The following is a 17,887-nucleotide window of genomic DNA, read 5'->3' as shown; positions in this document are numbered from 1 at the left end:
GAGTGGGTAGCAATCAATTAGATCGATCCCAGTATGCAGCTGGTACTTAATTTATCGACCCCAAAAGGATGAAAGTTAAAGTTGACTTTGGTGGAATTTGAACTCAGAACGTAAAGACAGACAAAATACTGCAAAGCATTTCGCCCAGCGTGCTAACATTTCTTCCAGCTCACCACCTTCCAATCTGGTTTGTATTTTAAGAAGAATGACTGGGAAAATGTCATCAAAAATGTATTGATTCTTCTACAAAGATATACAGCTATCTGGAAGTTTACAATGCTATTAAAAAGTCCATCTCATGAAAATACTTCTATCACTACAACCTAAACTAAAAATTCAGCTCATTTCTACATTAACCTAGTTTTTCCCTTTCATTCAACACTGAAAGGATCGAGAGGGTTCATAGGTAAATGATAACACACAGAGATAGCAGCTGCCTTACACAATTTACACACACACACACATACCCATACACACATTCACCTTCATACATTGACTGCTGCAGGCATCCATGTTTACAGACAAGAAGCTTGAAACCAAGAAAATACATGAAATAACACAACACCACACATACTTTTACACACAGACACAATAACTAACTGAAGACACTAAACTCTACATTAGTATAACCTACTTACCAATGAACTGTTATCAGATTACAGACATTTATCCACTAGTGTTACAACTTATCATTTCACTGACTTATGGACTTAACTATCTAAAGTAAAAAACAAATTAAAAATTCCATATATAGATTATGGATGATCTACATCAACAAGAGAGTCAGGAGAGATGTAACTGTGGTTACCACCACCAACAATATACATGTCTATCTGCAATTAGAGTTTGTTGGTGGTTCAAGAAGCAAAAGATCTCAAAGTTAAGGCAGTGGTTATTGTTATTATATAGCAAAAGACAACTGAAAAGAAGGAATATTAGCAAGGGTCGGAATTAAACAGGTTCAGTGTATGTTGCTTAGCCCAAAGTCAGAAATAATCCAACACATTTATCACAATAGTGGTTTATTGAGTGATCTGATATGGTCAACAGATTCATTACAGACAGTGTTTCAACTTCTACCCCATCGCGGGACCACACTGCACACTTCAATGTATAGTAGTTCTCACTCTAGAGGTTAAAGAAACCCTGGCATTGTAAGAGCAGTGTTGTGCGTCCATAACCTGTAGTAAAAAGTGTATAATTATTCACTGCAAGACTAATGGGAAGGGGGGGCACTGCCATCTGAACATGGCCGATGCCAGTACCCCCTGACTGGCTTCCATACCGGTAGCATGTAAAAAGCACTATCCGAACATGATCGATGCAAGTGCCCCATGACTGGCTTGTGTTCCGGTGGCACATAAAAAGCACTATCTGGATGTAATTGATACCAGTGCCCCATGACTGGCTTCTGTGCCAGTGGCATGTAAAAAGCACCCACTACACTCTTGGAGTGGTTGGCATTAGGAAGGGCATCCAGCTGTAGAAACCTTGCCAGATCAGATTGGAGCCTGGTGCAGCCACTGGCTTTCCAGACCTCAGTCAAACCGTCCAACCCATGCCAGCATGGAAAACGGACGTTAAATGATGATGTGCAGAACTTCATAAACATCGAGTATGAGACTGACTTCAACAAGGTCATTTATGCATCCACTTTATTAGATATTTTTCAATATTGTGTATTGTAAAAGTATAACCAATTTATTGCAGATAAATTTTAATAACAAAATTTTATGTGGACCTCCAAGGGTCGTATGGACCCCAGTTGAGACCCTTTGCTGTAGAGTCACCATATAAAGTACCAGTAATATACTAACGTTAATTCATCGGTTACAATTCCTACCCTACATATTTGTACTTCTGTACCAATGTTAAATATAAGAAATAAAAACAAACAATAGTTTATTTCAGTTTTATGCTTTGTGAGAAAAATGTGCTAAATTCCAGTTAAATTTTAAAGTATGAATAGCCATTAATTTTTATTTTTATGCTTCCTTTCAGAGGAGGTAAGGAAGTTATTAAAAATAAAAGCATCAGTCAAATACTGGTTCAATTTAATTGGTTATACCATTTTCAAAAAAAAAAAAAAAAAAAAAAAAAAAAAAAAAGAAAGAAAAAAGTGACCTTGTGCCTATGTTAGAAATCATTGTATTATTAATGTAACTAATCTATTTATCAGAAGCAAAGATATCACAAATAGATAAAAAAAAGAAAAAAAAAAGTGTCTGTTGTGAAAGGAGAATGATTGTCAGCAATATCTGATACAGAAATGTCATATTTCTCTATAAGAAAATACTAGTGTCAAATTTTGGCACAAGGCCAGCACTTTTGGGGGAGAAGGGTCAGTTTATTACATTGACCCCAGAGCTCTACGAGTACTCATTTTACTGAGCCCGAAAGGATGAAAGGGAAAGTCAACCTCAGCAGAATTTGAACTCAGAATATAAAGGATGAAATGCTGCTAAGCATTATGTCATAAAATTTCATTAGCAGCATCTATAAGTATACATAAGTGTGCCTGTCTGTGAGTTTACAATGCATGAACGTACCCACATAATATTATATATATATGGATATTAAAAAAAGTTGAAAAACCACTGGTATAGAGAAATCCTCAACATCTTATAAGTACACACACACACACAAGATATAGAGAGATTTGTTTTACCTCTAATAATTTCTTACATGCTCATAAAATTTTGCAAAGCTACTGTCAACTGAAGAAAATTACCTATATACATCATATGTAAGTGAATTGATCTCGGTATTAATTTTAACTTAGGAAGGGTGAATGCCAAAAAAACCACACCCCGACCACTATCGACAGTAATTCTAGGCCTGAATTGAATAGGAATAAAGACAAGATTGTTTAATTCTTCTAATCAATCTACCATCTTGCCCTATTTTCCTCAAATATTACCAGTTACTTGGATCTCTATATCTTTCAGTAGTATTGATGAATTGTGGATCTTAATTAGCTGTGCCTTATCTTCTGTCAATAACATTTAATGGCTGCTTTCATCTTTTTTTTCCTCCTCAGAATATAATTGCATATGCAATGATAACTAGATTGCCAAGATGGACAGACACAATGTATATTCGTTCAAAGAGGAGGAGTCTGATGAACAATTGTTTCGAGCACCATTCTATTTGTATACAGATAAAGCAAAAGTAGGTATACAGTACCACATCAATGTTATAATAATTCATTAAAATTATTAGCACATTAAATGAGTTAGCCTCATTGTTTTTTTTAATATTTTCAGTGTTATTAATCATAATACATATATCCTAACTATAATACTTTTATGGTAACTTTCAATTTTTTCGATAAAAATGAGTATTGTACGTGTTTTCTTTTTTCATAATTGTACACCTATTTTTGCACCGCCCTGTAATCCAAACGTGTGTTTATGAGGTGCATTTATTTATAAGATACGTACGGACGAAGTCATTTCACCCCATAAACAACTGTAATTATTAAAACCAGAAACAATAATTTTTAAGACAGTGATCTGCTTGAGCAGCTAAGTGGTAACCTGAAGCAGAAGTAAACGATATGAAGGGGGGGATAAATGAAGAAATGCAGAAAGAAACGTAGATACCAACACTCAAATGGTTTATCGAAACCACGGTAACTTAGAATGGAGTGGTTGAAAAAATAACTCAGCTACAAAAAAGAAAAAAAGAAAAGAGAAAATAGGACACGGGATGATATGAAAGTGGTTGTGACTAAAGACGAAATGATATAAAATCCTGCAAAACGAATAGAGTCATCAACGCGTGAACAAGATTGAATGAATGTGTTCGTTTGTGACTTACAACAGGTAGCTTTTACATACAACACGGTTATACCTATATACAAGCATATGCAAACACTAAACTACAAAAGAATGTTTTTGTTATTGGCCACAAGGGCCGAACACAAAGCAAATAGGGACAATACAACACAAAGAACAAGTGGGGTTTGGTACTATGTCGTGTATAAAATAAATAATCATTTCAACTATAGGTACAAGGCCTGAAATTTAGGGGAGGACTAGTCGATTACTCGTCTCCGAAAGGATGAAAGGCGAAGTCGACCTCGGCGAAATTTGAACTCGGAACGCAGCGACAGACGAAGTATTTCGTCCGGCGTGCTAACGATTCTGCCAGAACAATGAAAACTCCCAAGGAGGAGGAAGGGAGTTCCTCTCAGGGACAACCGAGGAAGCCCACACATCCTGGTCACTCCGACCGCCAAGGAATAATAAAAATCTTACATGGACCGTCAGAGATTATAAGGACCACGGTTGAGAACAATTGCTTTAGAGCGAAGAACGAAATAATTTTTTTATCGATTCCCTAGTACTCGACTAGTACTTTATTTTATCGTCCCTGGGAAGATAAATAACAAAAGTAGATTCAATTGACATTACAAGATTAGAAGAAGAATAAATACTATATAATAATTCCAGTTAATCGTTCATCCACACCCATCCTAATTCTTTTTCATATTTTGTTTATAGTGAAATTCAAACCAATGGCCAAAGATAGCGATTCCTGTAACACCCCAGTGTGCGAATAGTATCTTCCAGGTGGTTAATGGCAAGATGAATGTTCTATTGAGTTAACCTCATCGATTATTTTGTTGTATCTGGGGAGAGTCATTCTCTTTTAGTGCCTTATTATTTAACACATTCGCCGGTAAAGTTTCCACTCATTTACTCTATTTAAATAAAAAAAAATAATAATAAATGAGTTAAATAATAAGGCACTAAAAGAGAATGACTCTCCCCAGAACAAAATATGCTTCAACACACGAACTCACATAAAGAATTTAGCAAAACAAATCCCAAAACTCATTGATTATATTCTGGAGAAATATTTTTGGCGTGCCTCCACAAGATTGTCCAAGAACTTTAGTTTACTGTTTTCATCTTTTTTTTTATTTTGTTAAGAAAGAATGCCAGAACTTCGCCATAAATCGTTTCTATCAGTGACCGCCTATTGGTGATAACACAACGATCACTGCTATATAATTGCTTGGACCTTACTGTAACAGCTAAATTTCCTTTAAATAAACGCTATCTCATACAATGCTGAGGTGCGCTACGACTTAATTGAACGAAGTACCTGCGCTCTCATGGGCGACGGACGGAGAAACGGCGGCAACTCATCTCCCAAAAACATACAAGCTGACACTATTATATACATAAATACATTTTATGACAACACAAACCGCACTTGTCTCACTGATTACTTTTTAATCTACCACCTACCCATTAAACTAACAATTCACACAGTGAAGCATTGTGTAATATTCCAAGCAACATAGCATTAGATTCAAAAAACATTTACAGACGAAACCACTGAGGGTATTTCGAAACTCGATCCACAGATCATTATTACCACAGCAGTTGTACAAACTAAGGAGGCAGCTACTACGTGAGATTTTAATCCGCTAGAAATAGCAGTCAAATCTCCTTCAAACCACACCGTCTTTAAAATATATTATAAGGCACATCAGAGAATGTGGTCCTAGATTTGAAGTCACGCCTGGAATGGCTTTGATCATTGACCTTGACGACGTGGGCAAACAAGGACGAAACAAAGACAATGACAGTTGTATTTTGGATTCAATGTCTGCCAACTGGAGACAGCGACATATTAAAGACATTCCTTCCTTCAAGCAATAGGTGATGGCCACACAATCAACGACATATTCAAAATTTAATGTTCAAACAATTTCGTGAGAGCAAAAAAACCAAATCCAATTAAGCAAAATATATTTTCTTTCGTGGTCACACACTGGTGCACAAATCTTTTCCGTTTGAGGAAAACAAACACCGAACTCGGAGTAGCAAGCAACAGACGAAAGTTTCAGCTCTAAATGAATGAATACCGTTCATAAATACAGATGCATTAAGTGCAAGCGGTGTATTTTAAAACAATATCTCCATGTAATTTATACCGGATCGGTATTTGCTTCCACTGTACGGAAACACTGTGGCAAATGTTTTCTTTTCTAGCTTCGGACTGTAGCAATACTCTTTGCGAGGTGGAATTTGGTAAACGGAATCTCCGCAGAAACACGTCACACACAGTTCGCCCTGTGTGCTTGCGTGTTTAGATTTATCTTGTGTTGCACTGGTAACTTAGCTGTTCGAGAAATAGATGAATAAAATAAGCACAGAGGTCAACATGTTCGGCCAAAACATTGCAGGTAATACCCCAGCATGGCCGCACTACAATCAGTGAAACTGATAAAAGAATAAGTGAAGAACGAGTGAAGAAACGAAATTTAAAAAAATAAAATAACTAGCTGCCAAAAAAATACCGAATTAACGGATAAGATATGCAAGGTTAACAAGTGCTAGGTAAGGATTTTCCCCGGCAGCACAAGGTCATAAATGTACATGGGAGATAGGAAGAGAAATCGATCGACTCCATAGTACGATATCACCGGTACTAGCTTTATCAATGCTATCCCCACTAATCCGGATGCATGGGAAGCAGAGAAGGAACGAGAGAAAAATCTGTATAAACATTCTTGATTTTTCTCAAGGGCATTGGTAACATGAGTGATAGGGACATGAAACTGGTAGGGAGCTACAGAAGCCGCCGCCGCCGCCTCCACAAGGTCACACGTTCGCTGTGAATGTATTTACGTTTGGAGGGGGAATATAGTAACCTAAAATCAGCGGTACAACGGACCGGTTTCATGCATGACAATTTTGCCACGGACCGAGTGATCACCACAAGACATTGTGTATTTAGGACTATCCTATATAATGTACACTTTATTATTTATGACGTGATGTCATGGCTATTTCAACACAGCGGCCATATAGAATTTACTTCGTCGACTCGAAACACAATAAAGAGCATAACATATAATTTAATCATTACATATAAAACACAAACGATACATACATAATGCAAAAATATAAAATTTAAAAAAAAATTATTCTTTCTGTACGGCCAGGTGGTTGGTGACCTTTGACCTAGACGATCCCGCATATACTCGATAGCTTGTATTTTATCAGCTGAGAAGGTAAAATGCAAAGCCTTTCTCGGCAGGATTCCTACTCGGAACGAAAAGACACGTAATTAAGTATTAAAAGCCTTTTCGGTTCTAATATTATAAACGACAATAATTTTATTGTCAAAGCCCGCAATTTTTATTGTTAAAACCAACTAAAGACATCTAAAGAGGGTGTGGCAACTGGCCACATGTGAAATTATAGTATAAGGTGTGTGTGAGGTATAAAGCCAACTTTTTGTAGGCGTGAATATAAACTTGAGTTCAAATCCCGTAGAAGTCAATTATGCACATCATCATTTCGGGGGACGATAAATAAAATACAAGTCTAGTCGTATTAGGATCGATTCTGTTTCTTTTATCTCAGTAAATGCAATTTTAAACGTCGGCTTTTATCATGTTGTGTGCCACGCTGTTTGTGCTTGAGAATTACGTTAAAAGTACACGCGTCTATTACAACACCTTAATTAATTTCACAAGAAGGAATTCAGGTGGTTGAACAACTGAATGCTCATCGTCGAGACTGACGAGGAATCCATAATAGTCGATCCAACTGTTCCGGTGAATAATAGCACTTTTTATCGAACCCCGAGGGGCGAAACTATGATTTAATTTAAGAGCTTTAAATATCCAGTAAGCTAAACACGAACATTACACAAATTTATCTCTACCCACAAGCTCACATCTTTAATAATTAATGGTTTTTTACTTAGACATTATCTGTGAGAGCGAACCTATAACATTGTTTTGTTTTTAGGTGACGTGACACCGACAATGAAGGAAAAAAAACTTGCATATCGTTTGTAAAGAAGCTTATCTAAAATGGGACAGTCAAAGCTGGAGCACCTTTAGCTAAAATACACAGGATTAGTTTTTTAAAAAATAGCTGATTAGAGCGAACACCGTATATTATTGTTGGAGATCTAGAACCAAAAGCAGTTGTGAATATCCCCACTTTCCACTCCCCGCCATACATTGTGCATTTAGGACTACAGTATATAATGTACACTTCATTATTTACGACGTGATGTCATGGAGATTTATTTGGCTGCTATTTCTAGCACAGAGGCCATGTAGCGTTTACTTCGTCGACTGGAAACAATTTCATAAAATTCGTTAAATCATCTTTTAGCCATCATTTCAATGATTAGAGCCGCCAGAAATTTAAGAACCATAACGAATTATCATAGTGTGAAAGAGAATACTGTTATTTAACCTTAGGTCAAACTGCGCAGCGTATGACCATAGACATTCCAGCTTTGACCATCCCATTTTCTTTTAGAAAATCCGGAATAACATTGCACAATGTTTTCTTCCATTATTTTTCAAAAGTATGATGTGATTTGAGGGAGATATAAATGCTATTTCTATGTTGAATGTGTGAACCGAAGAGCACGGGCAGTTCACGTAAGCGTAGGTGTGAAAAAATATATTAGTTGATAGGTGGAATTCAGAATCGGTAAAATCAATATACGTGGACGTTGAACATGCTAGAAATAGCAATCAACCTCACGCCCCTTAAATCATATATCTTCCTTTTCGGTTATAAGCAGAACAGGAAGGATATAGTGGGTATTATAATCTTGGACATTAAGGATGGTGGCGCCGGAATGTATCTGATCACATAGACCTGCGTAAGTGCGTGACCTGAGGCTAACCATTAATAATACAGACTATACAGTTCAAGCATCTACACTGTCGAGTTTATATATATATAACGATAGAAAACGATGGTGCAAAGAAATTTTTGAAAAAATGAAAGCCCTAGGAAAATATGTCGGTCAAAGTACGGTCGATAACCGGGACGAGGTTATGGCATGGAAGGGGGAAAACGTTGCATGTGTTTACTTATACACGCACATATACATTACACATAGCACACAGAGTTTATATGTGTATGGCATACAGTTTTATATATACATATATATATATTATATTTCATATATACATATATAATATAATATAAAACTGTATGCCATACATACAGCTGGCGAATATTTTTAAGTGTAAACAATGCGATCAGCACATAACTTACACACGTACATACATATATATATATATATATATATATATACATATATATATATATATATATATATACACACACACACACAGAGAGAGAAATATGATTTCAATGACACCCAGAGTTATAATAGAGACAGAGAGGGGGTAAAAAAAAAAGGACAATACAATTTGAAAGACAAGGTCATTTGAGTAGAAACGATACAACCTTTAAGAGACCGGTTACTAATGGCAGTAGCAACTGCTTTTAACACCAGCATAACGCCACAGATTTAAAGGATAAATAAATGTAGTCGGTCATGTTGATTTCCAGATAAGCTAACGGCTATTTATTGTATGAGACCCTACCTCTACATAGTCTGAAAGAAGATAACAAGGCATGGATTCAGAAAGTAAAGTTGTTAATTATTTCTAACATTGGCTCAAGGCCACACGTTTTGGGGAGGAAGAATACTGACAGTTTATCACCTCCTACATAATATTTGATTAGCTTTGTAGTTTATCGACCTCCATCTGCCTACCTTTTCATTTTTACGTGGAAGGACGTAAAACAATGTCAACTTCGGTAAGATTCTGAATCGGAATTATAAACAAACGGGTGCCCTAATTAACTGGTGAGATAGTCCGAAGTAAAAGGAAGTGGCCAATAAACAGTTCCCCCAAGATGCATATGAATATATACATATAAATAAAGCAGTTTGTGCGAATGTTGTGGTTTAGTCTAGTTGCAGACGTTTGAGTGGAAAGATGAAGAAATAAAACCAAAACTCAAGGGCAAAACTGTAAACGAATTATTCATACGGAGCCAACAAAAATGATAGCAAATAGTCATCCGGACAGAGAAGTTTATAGTAATAAAAATAATTTTGCTATATTTTAAATCTAGAATGAAAAATAATACTTTTTTCTATAACGTATACATTTAAAATTGAGGTAGGATTTTGTGACGTATACCGAGATTTAGTCCAGCAAGAAAGAAATTACATATATATGTTTTATTCGGGTTTTTACATTCTAAGGGAATTTGAGGCATCATTTGTCCTGTAGTATCTCTCGTCATCACATTTATTATATGCATTCGGAAGAATCTTCTTGACTCTTTCATTAACTGCTACCACAGAAACAAATACTCCACTAATTTCTAATTTGTACCTAAAAACGTTTGTGTGTACATGTCGTCCGGATGTTCCAATATTCACCTGTAACTACTTACATCGTTAGAGGGTACAGATAGTTCTGAGTTCAAAGCCTGCCGAGGTCAACTTTGCCTTTCATCCCACCGTGTTCGATAAAATAGAGTACTAGTCAAGTGCTGGGGATCTATGGTATCGACTACTATACTCTTTTCAAAACTGCTGATCGTGTACCTTCAATCAACAACTGCTATAAGGTGGTACTATGATGATTATTTAAATGACAGGGTAAGGACAAAAATGAGTAAGCGCCCGCTATTCTATCTTACCCTCTGAGTTACGAGTTTAAATCTCGTCGGGGGGTTGTCTCTCATTTTCATTCAATCCTTCCAGAGTCCATTAAAATAAAGAAATACTAGACTGAAGTGGGATTCATTGGTCTTATGCCAACGTCGGAATCAATGACTATCAAGACGTTTCACGTAGTCACTGATTCCCATGTCAGTCCCGAACGAGGAGACCTATGACAAAAGACATTCCAGAAGTGGCCATCTCGTATTTTGTTATTGTTTCGGACATACTGAGTCTGTGTCCACAGAGAACACTTTGCAATGTACACTTCCTTTTTTAGCATGTAGATGTAAGATTTCAGGAAGATTTTAGCTACAATTTCTTAACGAGTCCAGCGACCGTGCAAGGGACACTCTTAATGGCTCGATATAAATTCGAACACATTGAAACTACAGTTAAGTTGAGAGAGAGAATAAAATAAATAGATTACATATAAATATGTACTAGTTCAAACGTATAACAGAAAGGTAATTCAGGGTGAAATTAACACGATTTATATGATTGATTGTGTAGTGGCTTCGATGATGTTAGGGAAAAACAACGTGATATGGAGGCACTGGTTTGGATAATTACACACATATATAGAGAGAAAGATATGTATTTATATACAAATAAAATATGAATTAATTTAAAGTAAGGAACGTGGCAGAAAATGGGTAATTGTAAAGTAATAAAATGAATGGAGCTGAAATAGTTGTGAGTCTATTTTGTTTGTTACATACCGAGAAGTCTTGCGACAGACCTGCACACAGCCATGGTTGTTACATGTGATGAAGCGACCAATCAAATGATGGCAACAAGTCCATGACTATAAGGTAAATAGAGAGAGGGGGGAGAATGCGTGAAAGAGAAATATAGAGGAAAGGGGGAGAGGAAGAGAAGGGGTGAGAGAGGATATCAATAGAAGAGCGTGAGAGGTGGAGTAAAAAAGGTGATGAGCCGGTGAGAAAGGAGATAGAGTGTGTTAGATAGAGAGATCGGAAAAGAATGTTAGAAAGGGATAGAGACAGAGAAATAGAGAGAGGGTGAGAGAGAAAGAAAAATAGAGGACGTAAGTGAGGGATAACAATAGCTGGGCTGGTGGTAAAGGGAGGGTAGTAGGAGTAGTAGACCGCAATAAACCGGCGAAGATAGACAGAAGAAAGAAAGAATGAAAGAGAATTAGAAAAGAATAGACAGAGAGAGAGAAGGAATCAGAAAGGTATAGAGAAAGAGAAAGAGAATGAGCAATAAAAAAGACAGAAAAAAGTATTAGTTTAATATTGAAAAAGGTAGAGAAAAGGCAGAAAAATAGATGAAATACAATAAGATATGAGACAGAAATGGAGAGAATTAATAAAAAGAAATAGATAGATACATACAGAGAGAGAGAGAATATATAAGAAGACGGTTAACGAAATTAGGGAGACGGAAACTATACGAGAGTTCTTCTGTTGGATTGTGCCTGTCCAATCTTGTCACAGACTTAGGTTGATTTTTTTACATGGAATTTATGTTAAGGGTACCCGTAGGCTATCCAAAGGATAGCCACAGCCCACGTATCTGAACAATGTTCAGTCATTTATACTAATTCAGTCCGAGCAGGTAGTTCAAGTTAATCGAACTCAATTCTCACCGTCGCAGTCGACAGGGATCCATTACACGCACACATACATACATACATACATACATACATACATACATACATACATACATACATATTTATTTGTGTCTGTCAATGGATTTAACGGAACAAATCGACCCTTGTACTTATTTTTTAAAGGCCCGTTACTTGTTCTATGTTGAATGATGAGGGTGGTGATATGTATATATATATATATTAATGCTAATTTAACTCAATCCATAGCTGAACCAATGAAAAAATACTCTTCATGATCCTTCAACAAACCCCAAAATAGCTACAAAAATATCCCTGAAGTTATACCTGCTATCTTACAAAACGAAGGAGATACTGGATAATGTATACATATATTATTATATGTATTTATTTTCTCTAAGTTAATAATTAACTCGGACAAAATAAATTGGTTAATAGATACCAGGGTAACAAAGATCACAAAATGACTGGTGTAACTCCTGTTTATAAGGTAGAAACTCCTTTATATATGTGTGTGTGTGTGTGTGTGTGTGTATGTATATATATATATATATATATATATATCAAAATACAATGTTTATATACCAAAAAGATTTTATAACATTTTTCTAACATTTTTCTGACATAATTTAAATATATACTTTAACCATGTAACACAAGCCTTCTGTAGTTTTTTCACTCTTATTATCTTTTATATATATATATATGGGCCATGCTTTTGGCAGTATAAGACACTTTAGTTAGATAAAAACTGAAAGGTTTAATGAGCCACAAATCTTTTAGAATTTTGAAGTAGCAAAGCAACATGCTAATAAGCTGTTGAAGTTATAAATATCTTTGCATGTGAATATAGGAATAAGTTCCGCATAACTACAATAATCTCTTGAAATTGTAAAGAGGTGAAATATGAAATCTGAATTAATTATGTTAAAGTTTTAGGTTTCATACAAAATGTACTTGTTTATATACCATTACAGCTAAATCACTACATATAAAGTACTTATATGTATATTTCTTTGAGGTACTGAATAAAATGATTAAATCACTCTGGAACTTTTCCAGTGATATTTTTCTTTACTTTACAAAGTAGTTGTTGTTGTTTAGTTTCTGATTTGATCTCTCTTTTACTTGTTTCAGTCATTTGATTGTAGCCATGCTGGAGCACCGTCTTTAGTCGAGCAAATCGACCCCAGGACTTATTCTTTGTAAGCCTAGTACTTATTCTATCGGTCTCTTTTGCTGAACTGCTAAGTTACGGGGACGTAAACACACCAGCATCAATTGTCAAGCGATGTTGGGTGAACAAACACAGACACACAAACACATACACACACATACACACACACACACACACACACACACACACACACACATATATATATATATATATATATATATGACAGACTTCTTTCAGTTTCCGTCTACCAAATCCACCCACAAGTCTTTGGTCGGCCCGAGGCTATAGTAGAAGACACTTGCCCAAGGTGCCACGCAGTCGAACTGAACCTGGAACCATGTGGTTCGTAAGCAAGCTACTTACCACATAGCCACTCCTACAAACAAAACGTATAATCAAAGACATTCTAGCCATAACCATCTCATTTATTTTTCCAAATATAGTATATAATACTTTTCTTGCTGGATTGCATGTTCATTTCTCTTTTTGCCATCTGTGATTTGCCATCTGTGATATTTCTTCTGTCTGGCTGCTTTTCTTTCTGCAAAACAGGAAGTAACATTGCAGAACTGTTATTTTAATGAGTTATATTTATTTATCACCTGATGAGACACATCTGCACTGATGGATGCTCCTGAACCAGTTGTTCAGTGTCCCACCCATGAGGAATCAATGTTTGATGTGTCGAAACAATTGTTGTGATTAATAATAAATTCTCCTATATTCCATCTTCCATCTTTTATTTGCCATATATATATATATATATATATATATATATATATATCTACATTATATATACCACCTCTTCCCCATCAGTCATTCTCTTACTAGTAGCTCTGTGACATATCCTTTTATGTAAATAAAACCAGATATATGGTTCCACTACAATAAGGGTTTGGGAGATTGTCTGACATTCATTGATTTATCACCATCAACTAGAATATGGTTGACAACTTCCAATGGATTTAATTCTAAATGGTTGAAGACCACATGCTGCATAAAATCTTCTAAATACAAATAACCACATCACCACTCCTTTATCTTGACCCCCACTATTTTTCCTCTTCACAGATATAACATTTAATAATTAGGCTTAACTCGATGTGACAAATGAAATGATCCCCATTTAGTTAAGTTGCCATTAACATATTCTCTATAGTAAACATCAAAAAGCTATATTTAAAAATATCTAGGTGATGGGGAAAGCAGTGGGTGAGTTGGCAGGGGGGACAAACACAAACATGCACATACATAGATATGTACATACTCACACACACACACATACACATAATAATACACAACAGGCTTCTTTCAGTTTCCATCAACCAAATCCAAAGCTTTGGTCATCCTAGGGTGATAGCAGACACTCAACTAAGGTGCTGAGTAATGGGACTGAACCCAGATCCATGTGGTTGGGAAGAAAAATTTTTACCACACAGCCATGCCTGCAAATATATCTACACCCATTCACCTTTCTATATGTAACCAGATAATTAAAAGTACATGAAAAATACACATTTAAGATTGGGACCAACTCTTTATCTAACCTAGAAAAAGGTCAGATTTAATAGAAAGATAACTTCTTATGGCTTTGCTCTTTGATACTGAAGCAGAGTATCAAAACAAATCGTTTGCTTTATTGTCCCACTGTAGATATTTTAAGGCTGATTTTGAGGTGTGAAATAAGGGGAGAAAGCTTAAAGGCAAACACGGAAGGTTAATGAATAAATAAATGACTAAATCATTAATCACATACTTCTTTGTACTAGGCACTGGAGTGGCCGTGTAGTAAGAAGCTTGTTTCCCAACCACATGGTTCCGGGTTCAGTTCCACTGCGTGGCTCCTTGGGCAAATGTCTTCTACTATAGCCTAGGGCCGACCGAAGCCTCGTGAGTGGATTTGGAAAACAGAAACTGGAAGAAGCCGTTTATATGTATGTATGTATTTGTGTGTCTGTGTTTGTCCCCCACCATTGCTTGACAATCAATGTTGATGTTGGTGTGTTTACGTCCCTGTAACTTTGCGGTTCGGCACAAGAGACCAATAGAAGAAGTTCTAGTATTACAGAGAATAAGTCCCAGGGTCGATTTGTTCAACTAAAAAAGGTGGTGCTCCAGCATGGCCGCAGTCAAATGAGAGAAGAATAAAAGAAGGATGTATGTACAAGACCTGAAGATTTTATAGTGAGGGGCTTGTTGATGACGTCAACCCCAGAGTTCAACTGTATATTATTTTATTGACCCAGCTGGAAAAGTTAAGTTGACCTTGGTGCTATTTGAACTGAGAATGTGAAACTGGAAGGAATACTGCAAAGGTATTTTCTGTTGCTATATTGAAAAAAATAAGATTTATCTCCCTTTTTTTCAAGGGAGAAAACTTTACTTACCTAGTCTCGTATTTATCTTCCTTAGATTTCGTATTCAATTGTATTACTTGCTGAGAGAAAAAAAGGGGAAGAAGCGACAGTCAAACTAAAAAACAAAAGAAAAAAATAGTGTAATAGGTGTAAAACAACTTGCTGTAAACGAATATGACAAAAGGTATATATACATGTATGTATGTATCTGTGTGTGTGTGTGTGTATGTATATATATATTTATTTATAAATAATTATTTCTAGCCAACTCATTATATATGTACATAGCATGCAAATCACACAGATATATGTGTGTATATTTATATACACCCAACGTTCGTTAGCGCGCATTTCTTTTTCGTTTTTGTTTACTACATGTTGTTGTATACCTATAACACTATTTAAAAATTTCTTTTCTGGCTGTGGTGAGACGACTCGGAACATTCCCGATGTGAATTTTCCGAGTCCTCTCCCTCACACCCCATTCGCCAGCGCGCATTTTTTTCTTTCATATTCGTTTAGAGCAAGTTGTTTTACACCTATTACACTATTAAAAACTTTTTTTTTGCTCGAGTCAAACCCTTTAGGTACGGCTTTAGGTTACTAGTTTGTCGTTCACACACACACACACACACACACACACACACACACACACACACACACACACACACTGGCATAAAGATGCTCATCACGTAAACATACGCAGTCTTAAAATGATACGTGAACACACGTATAAAACACATATCCCATGTACACTTCCGATCCTATTAATCTCCATCTCTCTCTCTGTCTGGTTTTGTATCTCTGTTTGTCCGTCCGTCTGGCTCTTTCTTTCTTTCTTTCTTTCTTTCTTTCTTTCTGTCTTTCTCCCCCTCTCTCTCTTTGTCTATCTGGCTCACTCTCTCCTTCTTTCTCTCTGTTTCTCTCGATCTTTGTCTTCTGACTGTCTCTATCTCTGTCTGTCTGTCTGTCTGTCTGTCTCTCTTTCTCTCTCCCTCTCTCTCTTTCCCTGTCTTGTCTCTCTAGACAGACTGGAAGAACGAGTGCATGCCATTGACTTGGATGCAAATGGCGATGAACAGATTCTCAGAAACCAGCTGATTGATTGGTCAAGCGATTACTCAAACAATCGACTGGCCATTTGGTTAACTGATTTGCCAGATGACTGATAATAATAGTTTTTAATGTGGACACAAAAGTAAACATTTGGAGGAAGGGGTCAGTCAATTGCATCGACCTCAGTACTTGACTAGCGTTTTATTTTGTCGATCCCGAAAGGATGAGATGCAAATTCGACCTCATTGGAATTTGAACTTGGAACGTAAAGACGAACGAAATACCGCTAAGCATTTTGCCCGGCATGCTAATGTATTATTCTTTTCTGCTCTAGGCACAAGGCCCGAAGTTTTGGGGGAGGGGGCCAGTCGATTAGAACGACCCAGTACGCAACTGGTACTTAATTTATAGACCCCGAAAGGATATTATTGTCATAATGACAACCAGCCACAATACTGTTAGGAACAATAACAACAAAACATCACAAAGAACATTAAAAATCCACTCCACCTCACAACCTCCCCCCGCCAAAAAAAAAACAAGCTAAATCAACGATTATAACAATATATAACAACAATAACAGATCATATAAGAAGAATACAGACAATAACTAACATGAACAAAATGTAAGAAGAACAAAACTATCCCAAGGGATAGAAGAGAGGAGGAAAACGAAAAACAATGTCTATCCCAGAAAAACGACATTGTTAGAATAAAGAAATGGAGAAAATCATCTTAAAATGCCGTTGGCCTAACTTTTCACTGAAATTCATGCTTGTGAAATAACTTTTTCTTGTATTTTTTTTTCCCGTTTTTGTTGACCAACTAACCAGACGACTCAGAAAGCAAGTCAGTTTTCTCTTGTGTGTGCCAATGACGTTGAGCGAGTGCAACTCGTCTCAAACATCTCCTTAAATACTACACGAGCCCTTCAAGTACATATGGCGTGTCAACTTTTATAGCATTGCGTTCGTTCGTTCGTTTGTTCGTTGGTTGGTTTGTTAGTTCCTCTTGTTTGTTGTTTGTTCCAGACCACTCCAGCTCGGACCAAAAGCCATGATATCTGGACAAATTGGTTCTCATCCGCCATTTCGCAAACACTTGTGTATACGCGCGCGCGTATGTGAGAGATATATAGATAGATAGATAGAGAGAGAGAGAGAGAGAGAG

General features: G+C 36.4%; 1 protein-coding gene and 1 long non-coding RNA gene across 2 annotated transcripts in view; both read right to left on the bottom strand.

The window, feature by feature from the left end:
• Positions 1 to 11,408, bottom strand: part of LOC106878574 (succinate--CoA ligase [ADP/GDP-forming] subunit alpha, mitochondrial) — an 18,904-nt gene extending 7,496 nt beyond the window's left edge. Inside the window, exon 1 of the mRNA XM_014927820.2 lies at positions 11,253 to 11,408. Coding sequence (XP_014783306.1) covers positions 11,253 to 11,286 — 34 coding nt within the window. The 5' untranslated portion in view covers positions 11,287 to 11,408. The remainder of the gene's footprint in view (positions 1 to 11,252) is intronic.
• Positions 11,409 to 13,708: 2,300 nt separating this feature from the next.
• LOC128249429 (uncharacterized) lies at positions 13,709 to 15,848 on the bottom strand. Its single transcript, XR_008265527.1, has 2 exons — positions 15,692 to 15,848; positions 13,709 to 13,845 (listed from the first exon to the last, which is right to left on the bottom strand). It is a non-coding gene; the product is annotated as an uncharacterized LOC128249429 (long non-coding RNA).
• Positions 15,849 to 17,887: the final 2,039 nt, after the last annotated feature.

This window comes from Octopus bimaculoides, chromosome 14 (assembly GCF_001194135.2).
Source record: "Octopus bimaculoides isolate UCB-OBI-ISO-001 chromosome 14, ASM119413v2, whole genome shotgun sequence".
Lineage (NCBI taxonomy): Eukaryota > Metazoa > Mollusca > Cephalopoda > Octopoda > Octopodidae > Octopus > Octopus bimaculoides.
This window is presented reverse-complemented; position numbering and strand designations above follow the sequence as displayed.